Here is a 26,794-nt window from a genome sequence, read left to right as displayed (position 1 = left end):
AAAATTTACTTGAATTTTTTCCACGCACAGTGGAAAAAATGCAGATCTAGCGCGCAGAAAATAAAAGTAGATGTTTGTATGTTTATCGATATTTTGGATAGGAATAGATTTAGATGGACAATTTTAATTATTTTATGAAACATTTTTGGCAATTTTTTTATTAACCCACTAAGCGCCGAAGTTTTTTTTTAGAAAAAACTTAAATTTTTATGTGAAAATTACTATTTTGAAGCTTTTTAAACATGTTTTAATAAGAAACATTTTTGTTATAACTAATAGTACTCCTAAAATGAGAGGTTCTTTTAAAATTTCCGAAACATTTGGAGTGTTAAAAGTGGGTTAAGGGCAAACACTATTGTTAATATACGTATCTTTATTGTTAATATTATATATCTAAAACATTATATATTTATAAAATTAACATTATATATTTTATAAAATTAAGGCATTACTTATTAAATACTAATCACATTCAGAATCCGAGTTTTGATCTGAATTATTTGGTAGCATTGAATTCTCCAGTAGTTTATGGACTTCTTCAGATAGTGGCCTACTATATCGATGGTTAAGAGATGTACTACGAGACAATCTTGATATTTTTGGATTAGAAGAAAATAGCAACCTACTGAAAAGACCCTCATTGTTTCCTCACGGCTAATTTTTCTGGTGTACAGTTCCCTGTAGTTCCGAAAGTCCTTATTTCTGGATTCCATCGCTTCTTCAGACAACTTTTCTATGGGCAAAGCTGCACATTTAATTATATCAGCTCCATGCACTAATATTTTGTGTATGATTGAAGGCATATAGAACCAAGGATATAATTCCACGAAAAGAATACATGTTTCCTCAGTAAGTTTTTTAAATGACTGCGTTTATAGCATATCCACAGGCCATAGTTGAAAGTATGATACTAAAATTTTAAATTAATTTTTTATCAACACCAGTTATCGACGATGCCAAGCCAGATTGGCCAAAAAACCCCTAGCAGTATTGCCATCGTATGTTGTTCCGGATACTGACTTAGGTGTGTCAACAATAATGTGCATTTCTTCGTTCAAATCATTAATGATACGTGCCTTCCTTTCTTCGAAAAGTGGCCGATCGGAGCTATTAATTTTCCACTTTTTTAAAACCATTCGGTATGAAATGTGCAATATACATTCTAAACATCGAATCCTTGCATGTAAGGTAGACAGGCTTTATTCGTAGAAGTTAATGACGAAATTTTGTTGTAATTTGCTTATAGCGAAAACCATAAATGTAGGTAAAACCGTGTATATATGAATGTTACACCAATGATATTTTTTCAGGGTTCTTAAAGTAGACCCTTTACCTGCGTTATTTGAGAAGACTCTTACAACCGATTTCGTTGTAATTTCAATTTTTATTTAGAAAGATATTGGGAATAAATGTATATTCAGTGCATGAGTTTAAAATCAATGTTTGGAGCAGCTTACTTAAATACCCTCATTTTCATACTCACACCCATTACTCTGGAACCTTGAGACGGACATTTTGAACTTGTTTTTTTCTTATATGCTATGCTGTGATATATTCCAAGTCATATGTGATCAATTATATCAACAAAATTTACAAATTTATAATTTTATTTGAACAAAACCTTAAAAAATTGGCATTTTTTTCAAAAAATTGCCATACATCCGAGAGTCGCAGGAAGTCGCAGAAAAAAAATTTAGTATGTGGTTCTAGAGAGACACACAAAAAAAAAAAATAAAAAAATCAACGCTGAACTCGACTGCACTCCATACGAAACCCCTATTTTAATTGAAGGAATTTAAAAAAACGGACCTTACATAGAGTAACTTCCGGTAATGTGGACCACCATTTTCTTTTTTTGATATTGTGGGCGTACCAACGGTAAAAACTGAAAACAAATTGTTTTCACAACATAGTAGATTTGTTGGCTAAATATATTCCAGGTCAAAAATTATATATATTTGTCTATAAAAATGTTATTGCATTATATTTCAAAAAACTCTAAGCTGCAAATAAAAATAACTTGGCGTGTAATGTGGACCAGTATGTGTGGGTAATGAGTATCAGTAATGGTGTTTTTACACGATATGTATTTTACATATGTGCTGTCACTTATTTCATCCATATGTAATTCCTTATGTGTGTCAAAATTAGCAGTGTACACAAAACATTTATTTTTGTGTTCAAATCGGCATATGTATTTTACATATGACATAACCTATAAACAAAAAAACACTTTTATTTTTTCTTAAATCAACATCATTTTTTTATTAAACACCTACAAACGAAATAATAATTTGTAATTGTTCCCTTTTCATCCTTTTCTTTGAATTGCAATTGAACTATTTTCTTCCAACAATGTGTTTCATTCAAACAGCTGATTTCCTTATGTTTCACATACGAAAATAGAGCGCGTCCTATTCGGAAAAAAATACATATGTAATTGCATATCGTTTTGACACATTGAAATTTCCGTATGTTTCACATGACGAGTTCGATTTCCATATGTAAAAAAGTGACAGCACATATGTAAAATACATATCGTGTAGAAACACCATAAGTTAAAGGTAGGTTGTGGTTTGGTTGTGATAAATTTCAATTTATTACACTCTTGGGTAACAATGAATGCAAAAAATTTATGGGTTCATGTTTTGGAATAGCCCCCATTTAAGGGTACCGCCCCATTTGCGGTACTTTGAAGGTTCTTGCTTCATTATCCAACCGAAGAACCTTTAATTTCGCATATCGAGTTTTCAGAGGATAGAATACTTCATCGCATATTAAATTCTCCCACGTTTCGAACTCGTCCTCATGAAAAGGTCCCACTTTTTTATAGTGGTCCACATTACCCGACATTGAATATTTTTATTTAAAAATAATTATCGGCTTCAAAAATGAATAAAAATTAAAAATCACCGATTGTAATTACAGCTAAAACGTAGATTTTTGTTAAAGAAAACAAGAAAACCACATAAGTTCTTTATATTCGAGAAAAAACAAGTGTTCGACTATTTTGCAAAAACGTTCGACTATTGTGCTAAAAAGTTTTCAAATCACTCTTTTACAATCCGAGGTATATTTTCTACTACTACATTTTCAACATTGCAATTATTTATTAAAATCCAATTATGATGTTTGTTTTCACTAATAAGGAAAATATTTATCAAGGCGGCATTGACATATTTCAAGCATTTTCTAAGATGTGGGTGGTGGTCCACATTTGACGCATGGTCCACATTACCCGAAGTTACTCTATATTTAGCCCGAAACACCTAAATTAAAATAAGTTATGGGTTATATAACTACTCCATTTAATTAAATACCAACACTATATATCAAAAATGGACAAAATTATATAATAATATATTCACAGAATCCATTTTTAACCTTGGAAAAAATATCTATTTTAAATGTACCGTTATTTCGTTCTAACTTATTAATTCGGATTATTTTATACGGTCTTAAGTACACCCAACACTCTACTTTGAAACTGCATTAATGTTTTAAAGTTTTCTTCAAGCTCATTTTTTTATTTTCTGCGCGCTAGATCGGTATTTTTTCCCACTGTGCCACGTACTGCTTGATGGCCCTGCGGCCGTCAATTCGTTAATATGGGGGTGTTGGGATCGCTTTTTAACCAAATTGGCTGTATGTATATATTTCGGATTCCTACTGGGTTTCAAATCTCGCAACCAAAAATTTTCAATATCGGTCGGTCCCCATTTTGGTATAGCCATCATATGACATTCGGTATTTTGTTTGATATTTTCTGACATCAAGTGTGTTTGGACAACATTTAGTAAGATTTAGCAAATAAGCAGCTGGTTCAAGAAAACATTTGTTATGAGCCAAAATAAACAACAAACAAAGGACGAACACAATTATTTGTATTGCATTTAATAATAAAAATAAAATGAATAGTAAAACAAAAATTGATTTGGTATGTTCCCCGGGAACATTTAAGTTTCCTGCATCAATACATTGCCCTTTATCTGGAACTTGCCTAAAAATATATAAGGAAGTATTTCCTAATTTAATGAAACTTTGCATTACTTACGAAATTTCTTTTATTTTCTGTAATTTTAATGCAACATAACTTCAAATTGAACTTTGCAAATTAAAAAAATGTTTTGAATAATTTTTATGTTTGGTCATAAAACAGCTGATGCAAAAATGGCCGAGTTTGCAAAATCTTACTGCATAAAATTCTTTCAGTAAACTCCAGTAAGTTTGTTGTTGTTCAACTGTCAAACTTGCTCTCTCTCTCTCTCTTGACTCTCTTTTACTGGATTTTTGTGTAAACAGACAACATTTAGTAACATTTGGTAACAATTGTTACCAAATATCGAGTAAACAGACAGAGCTATCAACAAACAGTATGAAAAGTAACATTGTACAGTTGCATAATTTAGTTGTACGATTTGTTGAACAACTTAGTCTAGTCTCGCGCCAGTCTAAAATATAATGCAATGGTTTCCAAACTATATAGGGTTGTGTCTAAGGTGTCTACTTTGCCATTTGCACTAAAGTTTTACTTGCAAAGACATAAAAGTATAAAGATAGGACAATTGATACGTAAGCGATTTCCAACAGATGGCTTTTTTCTCTGTTGTTACGATATCATAACAACAGAGAGAACAATATTAAACATTTTTGTTGCTATATCTTAAGCTTATAAAATGAAAATACATATTTTGAGTGCAGGCCTCTAATTTTATTTACATTTAATTCACACATTTTCGCGTATTGGCGTTTTTATTATTAACATGCCTCTGTTAACCTTGATTCCCCCTGGATATTTTTTCATAAACTATTTTGCCAAAATGCATTTTGTCGAGTCTTTACGGTTTCTATGTCTTTGTTACTTGTTTACTAGTCAGTGCGTCATTTTATATATAGAGGGCGCCTCCTTTGTTATAACGTAAATCGATTTAAATAATTTGGACTGTATACACAAATTAGTACTGTACACATATTTGCCCACTTCTCTATATTGAAAAGCTCCATATGTTTGTAACAGGCAAAATGAATCGAGATAGACACATGGTTCCTTTTGAGAATATGCATAGAATCGCTTTCTGAGTCCATTTACGCATGTCCGTCCGTCCATGATAAATTGTACAGGTCGCATTTATAGTCCGATTTGGAAGAAATTTGGCACAGCTAGTCACTTATTTGGACCAAGGCCGAACCCTACTGAAATTGGAAAAATTGGTTCAGATTTAGATTGTGTGTGCTATGTTTTGTGGAAATCGGTTGAGATTTAGATATAGATCCCATATATAATTTGGTCCGATTTTATGTAAATGGTGCACAAAGTCCCTGAAAACCATTAGATTTGCACGCATTTTGGCATAGCGTACTAAATTAAGTCTATAATAATGTGTGCAAGGTTTCGTAAAAATCGGTTCAGATTTAGATATAGCTCCCATGTATATTTTCATCCGATTTTATGTAAATGGTGCACCAAAGTCTCCATATATCTTTAAATTTTGGTATAGCGTACTGAATTTAGTCTAGAATGATGTGTGCAAATTTTCGTGAAAATCGGTTCAGATTTACATACATCTCCTATATATACTTGCGTCTGATTTTAAGTTAATGGCGCACTAAAGACCCATAGCTAGGCCGATGGACACAACGTACTAAAATTAATATAAATTAATCTCTCCTTGAAATTGGTTCAGATATAGATATAGCATAGCCTCCATATATAATTTCGACTTATTTATGTTGATTGTACACCAAATAATCAATGGATGACTGATTGAGATTAAATTTTAAACAGGGCAGCATACCGAATAGCGTATGTTAAGTTTGTCTTAAATCGATTCACAAAATTTAGCATAGGTTGCAGAATGACATGTGTAGGGATTGATGCTAGTCGGTTTAGATAAGGATCACATATTTAAGTTCGTTCATTGTCTTTTAGGATACATATGTAGAATATACCCAAAGTGGTATCATATTGTCGCCCAGTCCGACTATACTACTTTCCTTACTGGTTTGGATATGTGTCGTCCATAATCAGGACTTGACATATGAATCCAAAGAATATTTATATACTAGCAGCATATTAAATGTAAGCTCTAAAACATTTTGTTGTCTGTGGGAAACATTGGGCCACAAAGGGTTAAACAATTATATATGCCTACCCTCTTTCTCCCACATTAAACTATAGCGTAGAATTCAAACTTGTTACCTTATATTGGCTTACATTTTGCAAAAAACATATATTCACTGATAAACAATATTCAGATTCGATTCAAAATTAGCTTTTTAACAACTTTATTAGCAAACTATTTGAATTACTTCACATTTTATTTAATCGATTTACGTTTATGTAATTGTTGATTATCAGTTGCCAAAGAGGTGACAGACATCGATGACGATGAACGTTTAGAGACTGCCGACGATTTGGAACTTGAAGATTTTGGATATTTCGCTGGTTTCGTATTACCCGAACATTTCATGACAAAACGTATTTCGTCCATTAATTCATCCCTGAAGGGTACCTAAATTATGGAAATAGTAACGATTTATAAACAGATTATTAAAAGGAAGAAAGACACAATCATACACAGATAAGCAGTAACATGCACACAACATAAGTTAACATATTAACAAATAAGATATGCAGCACATGTTAGGAAATCGGCGTAAAGGCATTCGAAAGCAATATAGCTGAACAAAAGCATGATTTGAAGCTATATATTTATGTATATGTTGATGTAGTGCATATACCAAGTGAACGTTTATTATGTGTATGGACAAGTGTTGTTGTATATATTCTACATATGGGATATTACATATGAAATTATAAATAACATGCAAAATGTTGGCCATTTTTTATACCCTTCACCACACTGTGGTACAGGGTATTATGTCTTTGTGCATATGTTTGTAACAGGCAAAAATAATCGAGATAGACCCATGGTTCCTTTTGAGAATATGCATAGAATCACTTTCTAAGTCAATTTATGCATGTCCGTCCGTCTGTCCGTCCGTCTGTCTGTCCATGTTAAATTGTAAACGAAGTACAGGTCGCATTTACGATCCGAATTGGATGAAATTTGGCATAGGTCACTTATTCGGTCCAATGACGAACCCTATTGAAATTGGGAAAAATCGGTTCAGATTTAGATATAGCTCCCATATATATATTTAACCGATTTAATGTAAACGGTCCCTATATATCTTTCGATTTGCACGAAATTTGGTACAGCCTAATCATTTAGGTCTAGAATGATGTCTGCCAAGTTTCGTAAAAATCGGTCCAGATTTAGATATAGCTCCTATATATAGTTTCGTCCGATTTCATGTAAATGGTGCCCCAAAGTCCCTATATATCTTTTGATTTGCACGAAATTTGGCATAACGTACTGAATTAAATCTAGAGTGATGTCTGCCAAGTTTCGAGAAAAGCGGTCCAGATTTAGATATAGCTCCCATATATAGTTTCGTCCGATTTCCTGTAAATGGTACCCCAAAGTCCCTATATATCTTTCGATTTGCACGAAATTTGGCATAACGTACTGAATTGAGCCTAGAATGATGTCTGCCAACTTTCGAGAAAATCGGTCCTGATTTAGATATATCTCCCATATATAGTTTCGTCCGATTTCATGTAAATGGTGCACCACAGTCCTTATATAACCTTCGATTTGCACGAAATTTGGCATAACGTACTTAATTGAGCCTAGAATGATGTCTACCAAGTTTCATGAAAATCGGTCCTGATTTAGATATATCTCCCATATATAGTTTCGTCCGATTTCATGTAAATGGTGTCCCAAAGTCCCTATATATCTTTCGATTTTCACGAAATTTGGTACAGCCTAATCATTTATGTCTAGAATGATGTCTGCCAAGTTTCGTGAAAATCGGTCCAGATTTAGATAGATATAGCCCTTTTTTATTATAGATTGATTTTAAGTAATTGACGCAACATATATATTTTCGCCCGATTTCAAGTAAATTGGACATCAAACTTCTCATGTTAGTCAGATTGACATCAAAGTTTGCATATCGTACAAAATTGAGCATAAAATTATATAGTTGCGTTTTCTAGAAGTACAGACACAGCCCAACGGATCACCTATTTATATTTGTTTGAAGTCGATTTACATACTTTATGGATAGATCTAGGTAGATTCACATTTAGATAAATATCACATATTTTATTTCACCCAATTTCATGCTAATAGTCCTGTTTAATATACCCATAGTGGTGAAGGGTATCATATAGTCGGCCCCGTCCGACTTTACTACTTTCCTTACTGGTTTTAATTTTCTTAATTTTGTATATTGTTGTCGTTTAAACCTAATGAGAATCTAAAAAGTTTAATGCTCCATTCGCAGAATATTATTATACCCTTCACAGGATATTATGTGTTTGTGCATGTGTTGGTAACAGACAAAAGGAATCGAGATAGATCCATGGTTCCTTTTGAGAATATGCATAGAATCACTTTCTGGGTCGACCTGAGTTGATGCACCAAACTCCCAATATTCCGAGTCCGATTAAGACAACATTTTGCACAGCGTACTGAATTAGGTCCTGATTGATGTATGCAAAATTGTTTTGGAATGGGTTCAGATTTAGCTTCCATTAATAGTTTCTTCCGATTGTATGTAAATAGTGCACCATACTGCCAATAATTGCCCGATTGAGACAAAATTTTGCACAGCGTACTGGATTAGGTCCTGATTGATGTATGTGAATTTTTGTTGAAATCGATTTAAATATAGCTACCATTTAAAGTATCGCCCGATTTTATTGGTTCAGATTGATCCAATCCAATACGCTATGGATTGGTTTAGATATAGCTTCAATATATATATATATATATATTCATCCGATTTCATCTAAATAGTGTACCAAATAACACAACATACCAAATGTAACCTTCGGTGCACCATCTAATGAAATCGGACCAAAATATATGGAAGCTATATTTAAATCTGAACTGATTTCAACAAAACATCAATTATATCAATCAGGACCTAATTTAGTACCCCGTACAAAATTTTTTCACGTGCGTCAACCTTTAAATATGCTGTGTAAAATCGGATGCAACTATATATGAGAGCTATACTAAATCTAACCGATTTCAAGAAAACTTCGCATGCATAAATCAGGACCTAATTCAGTACGCTGTGTCTCAATCAGACAAAAATTGCACAAAGACAAGTAAAAAAGCTTTAAGTTCGGCCGGGCCGAATTTTGGATACCCTCCACCATAGATATACTGACAGGTACTAGAAATGATAGGGAACATACCAAAAAGTGGACCTATACCGTATATACGACCTATACCATATACGACTTCAAAATACCAAATTTCAGGGAATTCGGCAGAAAACGCGCTCAAGAACCCAAATTTCAGGGAATTCGGCTTAAAGAACCCCAAAATACCGAAATTTGACGGGTACTCTTATATGGGAGCTATGCCTAAACGTGGATCGATATATCTCATCTTCGAACTTGACCTGCCTGCAGACAAAAGACAACCCTATGCAAAATTTCAACATCCTATCTCAATTCCTTCAGATTACAACAGACGGACGGACATACCTAGATCGTCTAGAATTTTACCCTGATCAAGAATATATATACTTTATAGGGTCGGAAATGAATATTTCGATGAGTTACAAACGGAATGACAAAATTAATATACCCTCCATACTATGGTGGAGGTAGCATTAGTAAAACATGATCTGATGAATATTCGGTCCAGTAACTTCCATAGGTATAGACAGAATTTGTACAAAATTTCACCAACATATGGTTTAGAAGTTCTGAATTTCGCGACATTTGATCAATTATTGTTTTGCTACAATCGACAGGAACTTTTTTCAGAGAGATTTTCTGAAAAGGGGCGGTATCCAATGAGAACAAACTAGCTAGTTCTAGAAATGACCAAGGATGCCTGCATTTTACGGTATAGCACATTACGGTTTTGCATCAATCGATCGTTTATTTGGCACAAGAATGACATGAAATTTGTGAAAGTTGGCCCTGATTCAGATATAGGTCTCATGTACAGTCGAATCCGCTTTACTGAAACGGAAAAAATATGAATGTTTGTTTCAGCTATCCGATGTTTTCCGTTAAGCGGAGTTCGGTTAACTGAAAATAATTTCAGTTATCCGAACTTCTCATAAGGGAAATATTTTCAAGTTTTAGGAATTTCAATAATTTATATTTTATATCGAATTCGTAGGTCTCTAATTTTATGAAAATAGACTATAGAAATAGAAACTGGTTAACATGTTCAATGTTTTTATTATGAACAGTATTTATTATGCGTAAGGTTTCATACTAGCCGATTTAGGCCTTTTTAATAGCTGACTTGCCTGTAATATGGGGTTGCGAAATTTGTTCATTATAGAGACATATTTTTACATTGTTCCTATTTAAAATTTGGTTATCATCTTGAAGGCCTTAATAATAACACAGAGTAGTGGACGACCTCCTCAAAATTTTGTTAATTTGGTAGTTTTTTGCACATTTACATAAGATCGGACGAAACTATATATGGGAGCTATATCTAATTCTGAAGCGATTTTCATGAAACTCAGCACATATCATTCTAGGCCTAATTCATTACGCTGTGCAAAATTTCGTGCAAATCAAAATGTATATAGGGACTTTGGTGCACCATTTACATTTAATCGGATGAAAATGTATATGGGAGCTATATCTAAATCTGAACCGATTTTCATGAAACTTAGCACACATCATTCTAGGCCTAATTCATTACGCTGTGCCAAATTTCGTGCAAATCGAATGTTATATATGGACTTTGGTGCACCATTTACGTAAAATCGAACGAAACTATATATGGGAGCTATATCTAAATCTGAACCGATTTTAACAAAACTTAGCACACATCATTCTAGACTTAATTGAATACGATATGCTAAATTTCGTGCAAATCGGAAAATACATAGGTTTTTTAGTGGACAATTTACATTAAATCGGACGAAAATATATATGGGAGCTATATCTAAACTTAACACACATTACTATAGACTTCATTCATTACGCTGTGCCAAATTTCGTGCAAATCGAAAGATATATAGGGACTTTGGTGCACCATTTACATAAAATCGGATGAAACTATATATGGGAGCTATATCTGAACCGATTTTCATGAAACTCAGCACACATCATTCTAGGCCTAATTCATTACGATGTGCCAAATTTCGTGCAAATCGAAAGATATGTAGGGACTTTTGTGCACCATTTACATGGACGAATGGGAGCTACATCTAAATCTGAACCGATTTCTCCCAATTTCAATAGGGTTCGTCCTTGTGCCAAATAAGTGAACTATGCCAAATTTCATCCAAATCGTAAATGCGACCTGTACTTTGTTCACAAAAATACATAGACGGACGGACATGCGTAAATCGACTCAGAAAGTGATTCTATGCATATTCTCAAAAGGAACCATGTGTCTATCTCGTTTCCTTTTGCCTGTTACAAACATATGCACAAAGACATAATACCCTGTACCACAGTGTGGTGAAGGGTATAAAAAACAAGGTCTTTCTAGGCCCTAGTACCCCTACAAGAGTTTACATATGTTAAGCCATACTAACTTCAGTACGTTGTTCAATTTTTTTTGCGAATCTGCCATATTTTGGATCTTTGATGCACCATTTACTGAAAATCGGACGAAACTATATATGGGAGCTATATCTAAATCTGAACCGATTTCAACGAAACTTTAAACACAGTAGGCTATACCAACTTCAGTACGTTGTGCAAACTTTTGGGCGAATCGGTCATATTTTTGGGCTTTGGGTCACCATTTACTGAAAATCGTACGAAACTATATATGGGAGCTATATCTAAATCTGTACCGATTTTTCCCAATTTCAATATGGTTCGTCCTTGGGTCATATAAATGAGGCAAAATTTCATCCAATTCGGATTATAAATGTGACCTGTACTTTGTTTACAATTTAACACCAACAGACGGAGAGACGGACAGACGGACGGACATGCATAAATCGACTCAGAAAGTGATTCTATGTATATTGTCAAAGAAACCATGGGTGTATCTCGTTTCCTTTTGCCTGTTACAAACATAATACCCTGTACCACAGTGTGGCGAAGGGTATAAAAAACCAATGACAATACCTCTGTCCAATTAACACGAAAATTAGAACAGGCTATATATATGCGCCTAAAATCGGCAGTGATTTTTCCAGTTTTATCTTTAAGCACCTCGAAATCAATCTTTTCTTTCATGTACCGAAATTGGACTTACCTTTAATACCAAGATTACTATAAAGCTTCGCAATGTATATAGGCGATAGTTGTAAAACATTTCGCAGTCCAGTTGATTCGAATTACTTACTCTCTCGAATATGTTATTTCGTCTGTTAGTAATTGAATTGTTAGGAAATCGATACAAATTATTTTCTTAATTTACATTTTTGTATGTAATGACCCATATATTCGAATATTAGTTTTTGGTTAACATTTAATGCATATTTTTAGCTGGATTTACAAGTTATTAAATCTGTTATCGATATCTTTTTTGCGACTTTGGTTGGAAATTCTTTGAAAAAAAGATTCCTCTCTTTATGGTTTATATACAAAAGGGAACAAAAAAATCTCCCTGCCACAAAAGTTAGTTTTTTTAACACGACGTTATTGTAAATATTTTAGTTTCCGTTTTTAGCTTGAAGTTAATATCGTGGTAGTAGTGATAGCCATGTTACACACAAAGAAGAAGAAGAGCTTTACGGAGACGACGACAATATCGAAAACAAAAATTAGATACAAAGAAGACAAGATACAAGAGCTGCGATATACAAACAAAAATCGTGGGTGTTTGTGTGTGTGTCCACACAACATTTGATACCTTGTATTGGCGTGAGGTAGAATAAATATGGCAAATCCATTCCAAAATCCCAAAGCAAGTGGCAGCAACACAGCCAATAAATAGGACAACATAAATGCCACCCACATTGGGCATACCCAGCTCTTCGGCTCCGTCTGCTCCTTTTTCCTGTAAGTGGAAATCGAAAGGACGAAAAAAAAAACGAAAGGTTTGTGTGGAGCATGGGTGGGACGGGGGGATAACATGGACATTAATACTCGTCGTACACAGTGAGTGTTGGAAGGAGAAGGGGTAGGAAGAAAAAACATATGAGCGTGTGTGTGTGTGCGTTGATTTTTGCGTATGTGTGTACATTTCAGCAAATTTGTAAACAGAATTGTTTTCTTTTTTTCTTTCTCCAAAAAAGGACACATATTATTTTTGTTTTTCATTCCCTAACTCAAGGGTGATGAAATATTCAACGAAAAATTGAACTGTTGACGGTGTGGAGGGGGTGTTTCGTGGATTTTTGGGCATTGACAAAATTTGGTATGTTTTTGGTAGTGACTTTGCTGTTTTCTTTGTATTTTTTTTGGTTTGAAAATGATTTTATGTTTAGACAACATTCAGAGCTGTGATACTAAAATCCAGTGTGTTGATATGTAAAGATATTATGTTACGACCATGGTCAGTCAGTAGGATTCAAAGGCAAGGTGTATTCAACTGGAAAAGGCACTTGTGCCTGTGTGTTTGTGTATTTCAGGAGGATTATATATAAATGTGTGTGTTTGACATTTTATGCCACAATGTTGAAGGTTTGTAATGCTCATCATTTTAGCGGGTAAGCATTTATAAGGCAATATAAATAAATTTTAAAAATATCTCAGTACAGAGAATACTTAAAATTAGAAAGGACATTGGAACGCATGTGGGAAATGGGGAGGCAACTGAAAAATGCCAATAACTGTCAAGGTCCTTTTTTAATACAACCCATAAATTGCGAAGGATGTGGCAATTAAAAATTTCATAACAACCTACACCACATACATACATATAAAGTTAAAAAGCGGCCTTTGAGTCTGTTGCGTCAGAAAGTCAAGGTTGACATTACGGGATTAACTTTTTGACAAAAGGTTTGACAATGAATGTACATATATATTTAATAAAATAAATAAATAAAAGTGTAGAGGCTCATCTAAATTTAATTTCGTTCGGATTCGCTGCGTACTGGATATCTGTGAAAACTGTTGGTCATATTATAACATATTTTCTTATAAGATGTAAGTCAATTATAGTTTGGGATATATCAGCTTAATTCTTCAAGGTTGCAAAGGACAATTTTTGCAAAGTTACAGACGAAAAGCATATTCCCAAAAACGTGGTACTATTCAAGTGAGTAGGAAATGTAAATATAAATATTCCGTCAGTCAGATTATATTTTGAACCTCCGTCGTGAGAGCTCTCGCTTTTATACTACTCAACGAGGCAAAACAATTGATGCTTTAACAAGAATCCTGAGCCAACAACTTTGGCCGAAATTCTCGACGCGTTTACCGAACGTGTCTGAGATATTGGGGTGTTCCGTTATATGTAGATTTTATAAGTTATAGTAAGAAGATTTGCCCTCAAATGAGAACTCAGAACATTAAAATTCTTTATGACATAAGTCCTTAGCTAGTATATTACTAACCCAGAAAGATAAATTCGCCATATATAAAGTTTTTGAACCCAAAAGAAGAAATTCGACATATATAATGTTTTGAGATAGGATGTGATGCATTTTTACTCCCCCACAAAATTGTGCCAACAATTAATTTTATAATATCATGCGAACGGATAGTCCGATTTGAACCAAACTTTGCACAACCTGTTATCTTTACCAAGACTAGATCCAAGCCAAGTTTGAAGATGGGACCCTTTTGTCCACTCCTTCTGTTACCTTCCTAAGAAGGTGTCAACTTTTGTCCGATTTGAAACAAACTTTGCACTACCTATTATCTCTTCTAACCCTAGATCAAGTCCGAAGATGGAAGCCATCGGTCCACTCCTTTATGAATCCAATATTAGGCGAATGAAATGTCCAATTTGAAACCAAGCCTAGATCAAGTCCGAAGATGAGAATCATTGGTACACTTCCTCAGGTACCTCCACCCCACAAAATGATCAAAATTGTGGAACAAATTAATTTTATAATATCATGTGAACGGCCGGAATTTAATGTCCGATTTGAACAAAACTTTGCACAATCTAGTATCTTTACAAAGCACAGATTAAGTTCTGCAGTATATTATAAACTTTTAAATTTTATTAAATTGAAGCAATCCGATTTGATCAACATTAAAACTGAAACCTCTATGATAAATCCAGTAAGGAAAGTAGTGAAGTCGTACTGGGTACCGAGCATTTGATACCCTTCACCACATGGGATATATTCCACATATGTATCCTAACAGACGTCGCCTTTTTGAAGGAACATTGACATGGAATTGAACAAATTAAATATGTGATATTTATCTAACACCAAACCCTATACATGCCATTCTGCAACCTATGCTAAATTTTATAAATCGATTTAAAGAAAACTTGACACAGGCTATTTAGTATTCTGCACTATTTAAAATTTAATTTTAATTGATTATTTGGTGTATAATTAACATGAATAGATCGAAATTATATGGAACCTATGCTATATCTAAATCCAAACCGATTTAGAGATTAATTTATATTAACGTCTGTATTTTCTGGCAATCGGCCTAGCTATGGATCTATAGGGCGCCATTTACTTAAAATCGGACAAAAAAATGTCTAGGAGCTATATGACACAAGTAAGACTATACTAACTTCAATACATGTACAAAATTGTGTGCGAATTGGCCGAATTTTGTACACAACTTACATTAAATTGGTCGAAAATATATATAGGAGCTATATCTAACTCTGAACCGATGTTCGCAAAATTTAGCATACATAATTCTATATAATTCATAATTCTATATATGGGGGCATTGGTGCTCCATTGACATAAAATCGGACGAAAATAAATATGGGAGATACATCTAAATCTGAACCGATTTTCACGAAACTTAACACACATCATTCTAAACTTAATTCAATACACTACCGACGGACATACAGACAATACAGACGGACGGACATGCATAAATCGACTCAGTAGTCCTATGCATACTCTCAAAAGGAACCATGGGTCCATCTCTATTCATTTTGCTGTTACAAACATATGCACAAAGATATAATACACTGTACCTCAGTGTGTTGAAGGGTATAAACATACCTTTTATAAAGCTAATAATAAAACCTGTGTGTAATTCCGAAGACCTCCATAAACCATAGGCTGAGGGTATATATCTGTCGGCAACACCGATTGGCTCTTTTGTGTTTCTTTTTTGATATGGCATTTCTTTAGTCAAATCCAGTAAAGAATATTTTTGTTAAACGTATCCTCGTTGTATCTCGAGTCCTTGTGGGTCTTTTTTGCCTTTGTTATACCCTACACAACTATGTTCATGTAGGGTATCATATGGTCGGCCCGTCCGACTATATTGCTCCGTTCCGAATTTTTACATGGAGAAAGGGATCGGGCCAAAGAATAAGCATGCCTGTTTTGATAAAGTTCGGTCAGTATTTAGCTGGTAAAATGGACCCTTACTTTTTAACCCCTAAAGGACATAGATCCGAGAAGTTGATAGTATATACAATAGGAGTGGTTGACCTTTAAAATGATACCTATTATATTGACGTATGTACTCGGTTGTGAGAGTTACACGTAAATATTTACAGGTTCTTACGTATTCATATATTATTTAGTAACTCATTACCACACTAGAGAACGGAAATATACCGCTGTTCGCTTAGAAATGTTCCATGAGGATCCATGTATGGTCAATGACAACGCCTATAAATTTCAGTGATTATCAGATAATCATATTGGGATGAATTGGACCGAAAACTTAATTTTTCGAGTCGATCTATAGGTCACAACTAAAAGTCGAACATCACAACACAACCCATGGTGAAGGGAATCTGGACAAGTAATTAGAAGGGTTGTATTGAATATTATCAATATTTATTTCTGTATATATTTGTTAACCTCTAGTCGGTCAAACATTTACCAGATTTTCACCCTGCGCCAAAACCACGAAAAACATCGACACATTCCATTATTTCGTCGACTATAAAGCCGCATTCGACAACCCTATCCGTTCAGAGGTGTTCAAAGCCATCTATGCGTTTGGCATTTCTGCAAAATTAATTCGACTATGCAAGATAACATTAACTGGCACGAGATCAGCAGTTAAAGCCGGAAAGGACGAACGAGGATTCAGACAAGGTGACAGTTTGTCGTGTGACCTTTTCAACATCCTGCTAGAATAGGTCATACGAGATGCAAAGGTCAACAGAAATGGCACTCTGTACACCAAACAACACATGTTACTCGTAAACGCTGATGACATCAAAATAATGGGTCGAACATTGAGAGCGGTAACAGCCACCTTTGAACAAATTGAGAAGGATTCTGCCAAATTGGGTCTGGCAGTAAACGCCGAGAAGACCAAGCTGATGATATCAACGCGCAAAACGTCCAGTAGACTCGGACCAACTATAGAACTTGAGAAATACAGCTTCGATGTGGTCAAAAATTTTATATGCCTTGGTACCGCCATAAACAAAACGAATGAATGGCCAACAGATGCTACTATGGTCTGAGCAAGCAACTCAAAAGCAAGGTCACCTCCCGCCAGACCAAACTCACAATCTACAAGACGCTGACTCCGAAAGATATATGGGTCGATCTGCGTTGACAGTGAATATCGCCGTCGAATGGACCATGAGCTAGCTGTACCAGCTATTCTCGGACATCGGCATTGTTAGACGTATTGAGCTGCAGCGACTACGTTGGCTAGGTCATGTTAAGAGAATGGATGAAGATGTCCCAGCCCAAAAGGCATATAAAAGCGAACCAGCTGATGGCTCACGCAGAAGGGGAAGGCCACGAATATGATGGAAGGATCAAGTGGAAGACAACATTGCCGAATATGATCTTTCAAACTGGAAAACCTGCGCAAAAGACCGACGCACCTGGAAATCTTTTTTAAGCTCGGGATATGGAACGAAAGTTCTGTCACTAGCCAGCTAAATAAGTAAGCTAGTCGGTCATGAGGTTTCAAATATCGCGAAATTTTGTCCAAGCTGAGAATATAGAACCACAGATTGTTAGATTTTCGGGGAAGTTGTGTAGGGTATCATATAGTCGGCCCCGTCCGACTATACTGCTCCGCTCACTGTTTTTTTAATAGTGTTCGGCTGAACGATATATTTCTTTTTTTTCGAAATATGCTTAATATTTTTATCCAAATATTTCGAGCTCTATCTAAATTTCAAAAGACAATTTCGACATAAAATTCTAAACAGAACCGCTCTTGATAGCACTATAGCGACATACTATTGTGACAAAAAGAGAGGTATGATATTTACATATGTAATGAGGTGAGAAGGGAGTTTAGCTTGACCCGCAATTTAATAGAAGAAAAACTTAAACAACAAAATGTGGTGTAACATAATTTAATAGGCAATGGAAACAGGGCATACTTAATTATTTTTTCCATACCAGGTGTAGCGGTAATAAAATGGCAATATGTAAACAAAAAATAAACAACAACTGTTCAAATTTATAAATTGTCCCTTTTGAAACGCATTTTTTTGAAGGGAGCCAACACAACCTTTGCCTTTGACAATACCTTATTTTCGTCACAACGCTGTTTCACGCCAATTAACATTTCCAAAACGGATACGAATATGCCAAATACACAGCCCACAATTGTTACCAAGAAAACACCACCCAAATTGCTAAATTCCAAGGCCACAGCTCCGCTTTCCGATGTACCAGCCTTAGATTTAAAAATTTGGTTATTGTTTTTGTTGTTTGCATTCAACAGAAATGAAATTGAAGAGTTTTCTGTCCAAACTCAGATTAAAACAAGGTTTTTTTCCATTATTTTTTCGAAAACACAGAAACTTTTCGCGTTTTCTTTTAATATTCCTGGTTTTAAGTTTGTGGAAAAAAAAATGGAAGAAGAAAGAAAACACACACACAAAGACAGACAGAAGAAGAACGCTTAATTAACTGGAGGAAGTTCGATACTTACCGCACAAGCACCACCGCCACGTTTCTCTTTCCACCATTTTGTTTTCATTTTGGCCAATACGCCTTGTTCCTGCAGCTCCAAAACCGCTTGACTGAGAATGTTACGATAGGGCCAATCTATTGAAAGGGAAACACAAGAAAAAGTATGGGTTATTAATGCTTTTGTATCTAAAGTGGATTTATAAGTTTTGGAAACTAAAACAGTGAAACTTAAAAAGATCAGCATGAATCCTTAAGAGCCGCATTCGACAGCTCTATCCGTTCAGAGGTGTTTAAAGCCATGTCTGCGTTCGGCATTCCTGCAAAATTAATACGGCTATGCAGGATAACTTTAAGTGGCTCAAGGTCAGCCGTTAAAGTAGGAAAGGACCTATCGGAGCCCTTCAATACCGAACGAGGATTCAGACAAGGTGACAGTTTGTCGTGTGATCTTTTTAACATCCTACTGGAAAAGGTCATACGAGACGCAAAGGTGAACAGAAATGGCACTCTGTACACCAAACAACATCAGTTACTCGCCTACGCCGATGACATCGATATAATAGGTCGAACATTGCGAGCGGTAACAGCCACCTTTGAACAAATTGAAAAGGAGTCTGCCAAGGTAGGTCTGGCAGTAAACGGCGAGAAGACCAAGCTGATGGTATCAACGCGCAAGACGTCCAGTAGACTCGGACCAACTGTGGAACTTGAGAACTACAGCTTCGAGGTAGTTAAAGACTTTATATACCTTGGTACCGCCATAAATAAAACGAATAATATCAGTTTTAAAATTCGGAGAAGGATTGTGATGGCCAACAGATGCTACTATGGTCTAAGTAAGCAGTTTAGAAACAAGCCCACCTCTCGCCAGACCAAACTCACACTTTACAAGACGCTGATACTACCCGTGCTATTATATGGATCAGAAGCATGGGTACTTGCGCAAGCAGATGAGGCAGCGCTTGGGGTGTTTGAGAGAAAAATTCTCCGAAAGATCTACGGGCCGATCTGCGTCGACGGTGAATATCGGCGTCGAATGAACCACGAGCTCTACAATTTATACGCGGACATCGACATAGTCAGTCGTATTGAGCTGCAGCGACTACGGTGGCTAGGCCATGTTGTGCGGATGAATGAAGATGCCCCAGCTCAAAAGGCATATAAAAATGAGCCTACTGATGGTTCCCGTAGAAGGGGAAGGCCACGAATTAGATGGAAAGACCAAGTAGAAAACAACATCTTGGAACGTGGTCTTCCAAATTGGTGGACTTGCGCACAAGACCGAAGCGCTTGGAAATCTTTCTTAAGCTCGGCTTATGGAACAACCGTTCTGTAACAAGCCAGCTAAGTAAGTAAGTAAGTAAGTATGAATCCTTAAAATTTTTGTATTCAAAATAATTTCAGTGTGAGTGATTCTCTCCTTTCATTTCATTTTTATCGGTTTTAAAATTTTTTTCTGTCTTTAAATTAGTCCTTAATTTAAGATTTTTTAGCATTGTGTCATGCATTCTGTTCGTTGCAATTTTTATGCAATAATAAACAGTATTTCATCATAACAGAGACTATATTAGTATTCCGACTGTTTTTACACAAAACCCCCCACATATGAATCTCTCACACAAATTGATACCCTTACTGGTGAACAAGCACCATCGATTTAATGAATCCTTCTTATATGCTGTAATTAAAATTCACCTAACGAGGCTCATAACTATTCATTTTAAAAAATTGTAGGGCGTGCGTTCGTATTAACACTTTCAAAGCCTAGTAGCATTTTTCAATGGAACTCAAAATATTAGGACGGATTTTTTTAAGGTGAACAATTGTAATTATTGAAGAAGAAATATAAATCTCAGTCTCACACTCATAGGTCTTATTTTTTTCTATAGAAAACAAACATTGGGAGTTGAGTGCACTATTTTACTTAAAATCGAATGAACACACATCGACGCTTCCGAACCATAGTATGCTAAGTCGACTTAGCATGTTTTAAAGTTCTTTACGTTTTTAGATACTACGGTCCCTAATTTAAATTCTCTGAAATTTTGGTAATCATCGGCCAATCCATACCAAAGTTATAAGCAAAAATGTACTTAGCATGGCACGTAAGATATAAGAAACTTCCATATTTTGAGAGCTTCTACTGAAAAACTCACTTTTCAGACTTAGCATATTATTCTTCGGAGGCGTCGATATATGGGAGATATATCATAATCTGAACCGATTTTAACGAAACTTAGAAGAAGGCGAATATTAATAATTTTTGGGAGGGAGGTTTGCTCTATAGTAAAATAAATAAAAATTTGAATTATTTTTTTTCCGGGACCAAATTTTGATTGCCTTCACATAAAAATTGAATTTCAAAATCGTTAAAAATGATCGGAAATTAAAAAGAGGAGGGGGGCTACTTAACGAAAATGACAACTGGCCTTCATATAGGTGCAATGTGGAAACATAGAACTATATTGAAATTGATCCGTGAAGTAGTCGTCTATCCAACAAGGTCCCGGAATGTAAAATGACATTATCTTTGTAATGATAAAATATATTCTCTTCGGTTGGAATGTAGGCATAGGATCATTAAAGGTAGCTGGATATTTATACCCTTCACCACACTGTGGTACAGGGTATTATGTCTTTGGGCATATGTTTGTAACAGGCAGAAGGAAACGAGATAGATACATGGTTCCTTTTGAGAATGGTGCAACAAAGTCCCTAAATATCTTTCGATTTCCACGAAATTTGGTATTTCTTACTGATATAAGCCTAGAATAATGTGTGCTAAGTTTCGTAAAAATCGCTTCAGATTTAGATATATTTTCGTCCGATTTAAAGTATATGGTGCACTAAAGTCCCTATATATCTTGCGATTTGCACAGCGTACTGAATTAAGCCTAGAATGATGTGTGCGAAGTTTCGTGAAAATCGGTTCAGATTTAGATATAGCTCCCATATATATTTTCGTCGGATTTAATGTATATGGTGCACTAAAGTCCCCAAGTATCTTTCGATTTGCACTGAATTGAGCCTAGAAAGATGTGTGCTAAGTTTCGTGAAAATCGGTCTAGATTTAGATATAGCTCTCATATATACATTCGTCCGATTTAAGGTAAATGTTGCACTAAAGTCCCTTTATATCTTTCGATTTGCTGGAAATTTGGCATATCGTACTGAATTGAGTATAGAATAATGTCTGCTAAGTTTCGTAAAAAATCGGTTCAGATTTAGATATAGCTCCCATATATATTTTCGTCCGATTCAATAGAAATGGTGCAACAAAGTCCCTAAATATTTTTCGATTAGCACGAAATTTTGTATAGCTTACTGAAATAAGCCTAGAATAATGTGTGCTAAGTTTCGAAAAAATAGGTTCAAATTTAGATATATTTTCGTCCCATTTAAGGTAAATGGTACACTAAAGTCCCTATATATCTTGCGATTTGCACAGCGTACTGAATTAAGCCTAGAATGATGAGTGCGAAGTTTCGTGAAAATCGGTTCAGATTTAGATATAGCTCCCATATACATTTTCGTCTGCCAAGTTTCGTGGAAATCGGTTCAGATTTGGATATAGCTCACATACATATTCTCGTCCGATTTTGTGTAAAAGGTGTACCAACGACTTTACATTTCCTTCGATTTGCACGAAATTTGTATTGCGTAAGTCTAAGTCTTAAGTCTAGAATGGTGTGTGTTAAATTTCCTGAAAATGCAGATTTAGATGTATCTGCCACATATATATTTTCGTCCGATTGTAGGTAAATGGTGCACCAAACTCCTCCGATTGACACGAAATTTTGCTCAACATATTCAGTGTGTGTATACATCGATTTACCCAAATTTGTCCCATTGAAATTTAGCATAAGTTCAGAAAAGCATGTATATGGATTGATGTTAGTCGGTTCATTTATTGATAAAGATCAAATCAAAACAATTGTTTCTAATGGAATTAAAAAAAATGAGAATACCAATATGTAGAATATACCCAAAGTGGTGAAGGGTATCATATAGCCGGCCCAGCCCGACTTTACTACTTTCCGTACTGGTTTTTATTAGACTAGCTGAGTCGATCTAGACATGTGTGTCCGTCCGTCTGTCCATTATAATTTGTAAACACGATACAGACCATAGTTATGGGCCAATCTTCACGAATGGATGTGTTCTGGCCAATGAAGACCCCTATTGTTTTTGGAAAAGGTCGGTTATTATTAGGTTGGGGGAAAAGAAATCCATTATTTTTATATGAACTATACGACTTTATTTAACATCCTTCGGAATGTCCGATTTGGGCCAAATATACACCGTTTCGTTATATGATTTGTTTCCTTTTTAAAGGTAACTTCATAATGCCTCTCTCATAGAAGACTTGCTCTCAATGTGCAAAAAAAAAAAAAAAAAAACTCTAGTAGTCGATTTTCACAATCCTCTCTAGGTACCAATTTGTTATCATTAAAGAGATTTTGCAATGCAAGAAAATATGATAATCGCTTGGTGCCAAGTACGGACTGTATAGCGGATGCATTAAACCTTCGCAACCAAGCTCTCGAAGTTTCTGGCGAGTCACTGTAAATGTGCGTTGTCCTGATGGAATACAACACCTCTCCTGTTGGCCAATTCTGGTCAATAGTCCAGTTGTTGACAGTAAAGATCAGAATTTAGCGTTTGGCCATATGGGAGCAACTCATAATACATAATCCCCCTCCAGTCCCACAAAATGCATAGCAGAACCTTCCTGGCCGTTAGTCCTGGTTTGGCCACCGTTTGAGGTGCTCACCGCTCTTTGACCACGATCGTTTTCGCACAGGGTTATCGTATGTGATCCATTTCTCATCTCCAGTCACCATCCGTTTAAGAAATGGGTATATCCCGTTCCGTTTGGCCAAGGCTTCGCAAATAGGAATTCGATCCGTTCTAATTTTTTCTGTTAGTTGGTGTGGCACCCAAACATCGAGCTTCTTTTCGAATCTAGCTTTGTGTAAATGGTTTAAAACAGTTTTATGGTAAATTTTTAGCAAAAATATATATGAGAACTATATCTAAATCTGAACCGATTTTGAACAATTTAAATAAGCCTTGTCCTTGGGTCAAATAAGTGAGCTGTGCCAAATATCATCTCATTGGGATAATAAATGCGACCTGTACTATGTTTAAAATGTAACATGGACAGACAGACGGATGGGGATAGACTGACATACATAAATCGACTTGGAAAGTGATTATATGCATATTCTCAGAAGTTACCATGGGTCTATGTCGTTTCCTTTGCTGTCACATACATATGCACAAAGACATAATACCCTGGATAGGGTATAAAATGGCACTATATATGTACTACTTCGATTATTTTTACAGTAAGATTTAGTTAGTGAGAATTCAAAATATAAAACATTCAGAACTATTCGAAGACATCGATATTGGATACTACCAATATATTGAGGCTGGTTTAAAATGTGTATCAAATTAAGGTGCACAATAAATAAAGATATTTAAACGGGGTTTTTATGGGAAAAAATCTATACTCTTTCTATGCAGAACATAGTATTACAAATTTCTCAAACAAAAATTTGGTGAGCATGAAAAATGTATTGGTACTCAAAGGATTAAATTTCCACCACAACCAAACTGCACATAGTAACCACCATCTATAAATTGTTAAACTTACTTTTACGCATTGCAATGCCATATCCTTTTTCATCCAACAACGAACCGACCTGCGTTAAACTGCAACGTCGCTCCGTAATATATTCAATGGTCGTCGATTCCATTAGAAAGGCATAGTTCTCTTTCTCGACACGTTCAACACCTTCGGCATTTGTTGATGTCATATATTCCGGATGGCTTGTCATAAATTCATTCATTTTCTGGTATGTAGGATATTTGGCGTCCTTGGTGGTGATAAAGACAAAATTAAATGGATTTCAATTAAAACTGTGTTGCACACGAGATGCAACTTGAGATAGATTGTCGCCACAAACCTTAAAAAATGTCGATGTACTTCCACCATGTTTGGCGCCGTAATTGACACCACCTTTGTTTGCCGCCAAATCTTCAACATTTTCAATGGGTGTACTTAGGGATTCGATGGTTAAGAAAGCGGCCAAATTGGCTGTGTATGATGAGACCAATATAAGGGTGAAGAAGGACCAAAAAGAGGCAACTGCTCTTGTCGAAAAGCCTCTGCAACAAAAAATTATAATTAATATATCCCTTCAGCCTATTACAGTATCTCGACCTCTGTTTTTTAATTTTTTTTTTTTTAGTAGAAAAAATTAATTAATTTATTTTTTTTTAATATGACCCTCCTCCACCCCAATATATGCATGTATTCTCATGCCATTCAACTTACTTCGCTGCTAATTCTGAGCCTTGCTGCAGCAGGGTCCCCATGGCATACCAAAAGCAATTAATAAAAGTAAATTGGTTCTCCAGTTCGGTAGGCTCCTCAACACAAGGATACGGATTATCCCATTCAGGTGGTGAGATGCGACCCAGCACAAACATGCTCAGTGCCACCATCACGTATGCAATGCCCAGCCAAAGCCAGACATCACCCGAAAACGGTGACATGAATGAGAATAGTTTTGGGGGCTCCTTCATTGGTTTGCGAAATAAGATTGCAATGCCTGCGGAGGAGAAATGAAAGACGAATAAAGAGAAGATAAAGCATAAAAATGAAAGCAACAAATACAAAAGCACGAAATAGAAGACACATATTTTGAAGTAAAAATAAATTGGTTACTTTTCTAAACCAGAATGCATTCAAGGACATTTATGGCAGGACTTGAGGCATAGTCTTCTAATGTCAATGCTGCCACACTTAAATACAATTCATTGCTGCTGCTGTTGTTGTTGTTGGTTTGTTGTAGCTGTTGTGACTGTATTGTCCTTGCATAATGCAGGCTGTTGTTATGCTTTCTCATTTAGCAATGATACTATGGTTGGTTTGCTCTGGGTGTTATTGCCACCACCACCATCATCATTAGAGGAAATATAGTGTATATATATGTGTGTGTGTGTGTGTGCATGGATTTCAACATGAGCTTCATTCATTTGAATATTTAGGGAGGCTTGGAATAAATTGCCACCATACTATTCCTAGTTGGGTGCTTGAACATTTTACAGTTATTAATGATATGTACACTGACAGATTCGTTTTTTCCTGTTTTGTTTTATTTGCATTTTGGGACAATACACAAAAAAGACAAAGTGTGAAATCTAGGTAAATAGTTGCTCAGAGATAATATATACGTATGTTTATGTAAATACTTCAGCCGAAATAGAAGAAAATATGTTTTTTATACCCTCCACCATAGTATGGAGGGTATATTAGTTTCGTTTTTCAGTTTTGTTTTTCGGAATAATCATTTCCGACCCTATAAAGTAAATATATTCTTAATCAGCGTAAACTTCTATGACGATCTAAGCATGTCCGTCTGTCCGTCTGTCTGTTGTAATCACTCTAGCGTCTAAACGAATTGAGATAGAGCGCCAAAATTTTGCATAGAGTCGTCTTTTGTCTGCAGGCAGGTCAAGTTCGAAGATGGCCCACGTTTAGGCATAGCTCCCTTATTAGGGTACCCCCAAATTTTCATTATTTTGGAGTTCTGAGCGCGTTTTTCAATCGAATTCGCTGAAATTTGGTATAATGGGTTCTTCTTGGATACCAACATTCTCCACCAAAAATTATAGATATAGGTCCACTTTTTCTGGTAGCCCCCATATAACTGTACCTCCTATTTTCAGTTTTTGGGGAGGTTTTGACCGGATTTTTTCACCGAATTGGCTGTAATTTAGTACTTCGAGTTCTTAT

At 35.4% G+C, this 26,794-nt stretch overlaps 1 protein-coding gene across 1 annotated transcript in view; it reads right to left on the bottom strand.

The window, feature by feature from the left end:
- Positions 1-6,317: 6,317 nt before the first annotated feature.
- The window catches only part of LOC133323822 (glutamate receptor ionotropic, kainate 2), a 43,388-nt gene continuing 22,911 nt past the window's right edge, over positions 6,318-26,794 (bottom strand). Inside the window, exons 10-15 of the mRNA XM_061532724.1 lie at positions 25,331-25,607; positions 24,960-25,161; positions 24,647-24,869; positions 19,004-19,119; positions 18,596-18,745; positions 6,318-6,512 (exon numbers count right to left, since the gene is read on the bottom strand). Coding sequence (XP_061388708.1) covers positions 6,318-6,512; positions 18,596-18,745; positions 19,004-19,119; positions 24,647-24,869; positions 24,960-25,161; positions 25,331-25,607 — 1,163 coding nt within the window. The remainder of the gene's footprint in view (positions 6,513-18,595; positions 18,746-19,003; positions 19,120-24,646; positions 24,870-24,959; positions 25,162-25,330; positions 25,608-26,794) is intronic.

The sequence above is a fragment of the Musca vetustissima genome, unplaced genomic scaffold (assembly GCF_032173495.1).
Source record: "Musca vetustissima isolate MV318-11 ecotype Yass unplaced genomic scaffold, APGP_CSIRO_Mvet_v1 utg42895, whole genome shotgun sequence".
Taxonomy (NCBI): Eukaryota; Metazoa; Arthropoda; class Insecta; order Diptera; family Muscidae; genus Musca; species Musca vetustissima.
Note: the sequence above shows the minus strand (reverse complement) of the source record. Positions and strands in the feature narration are given on the sequence as shown.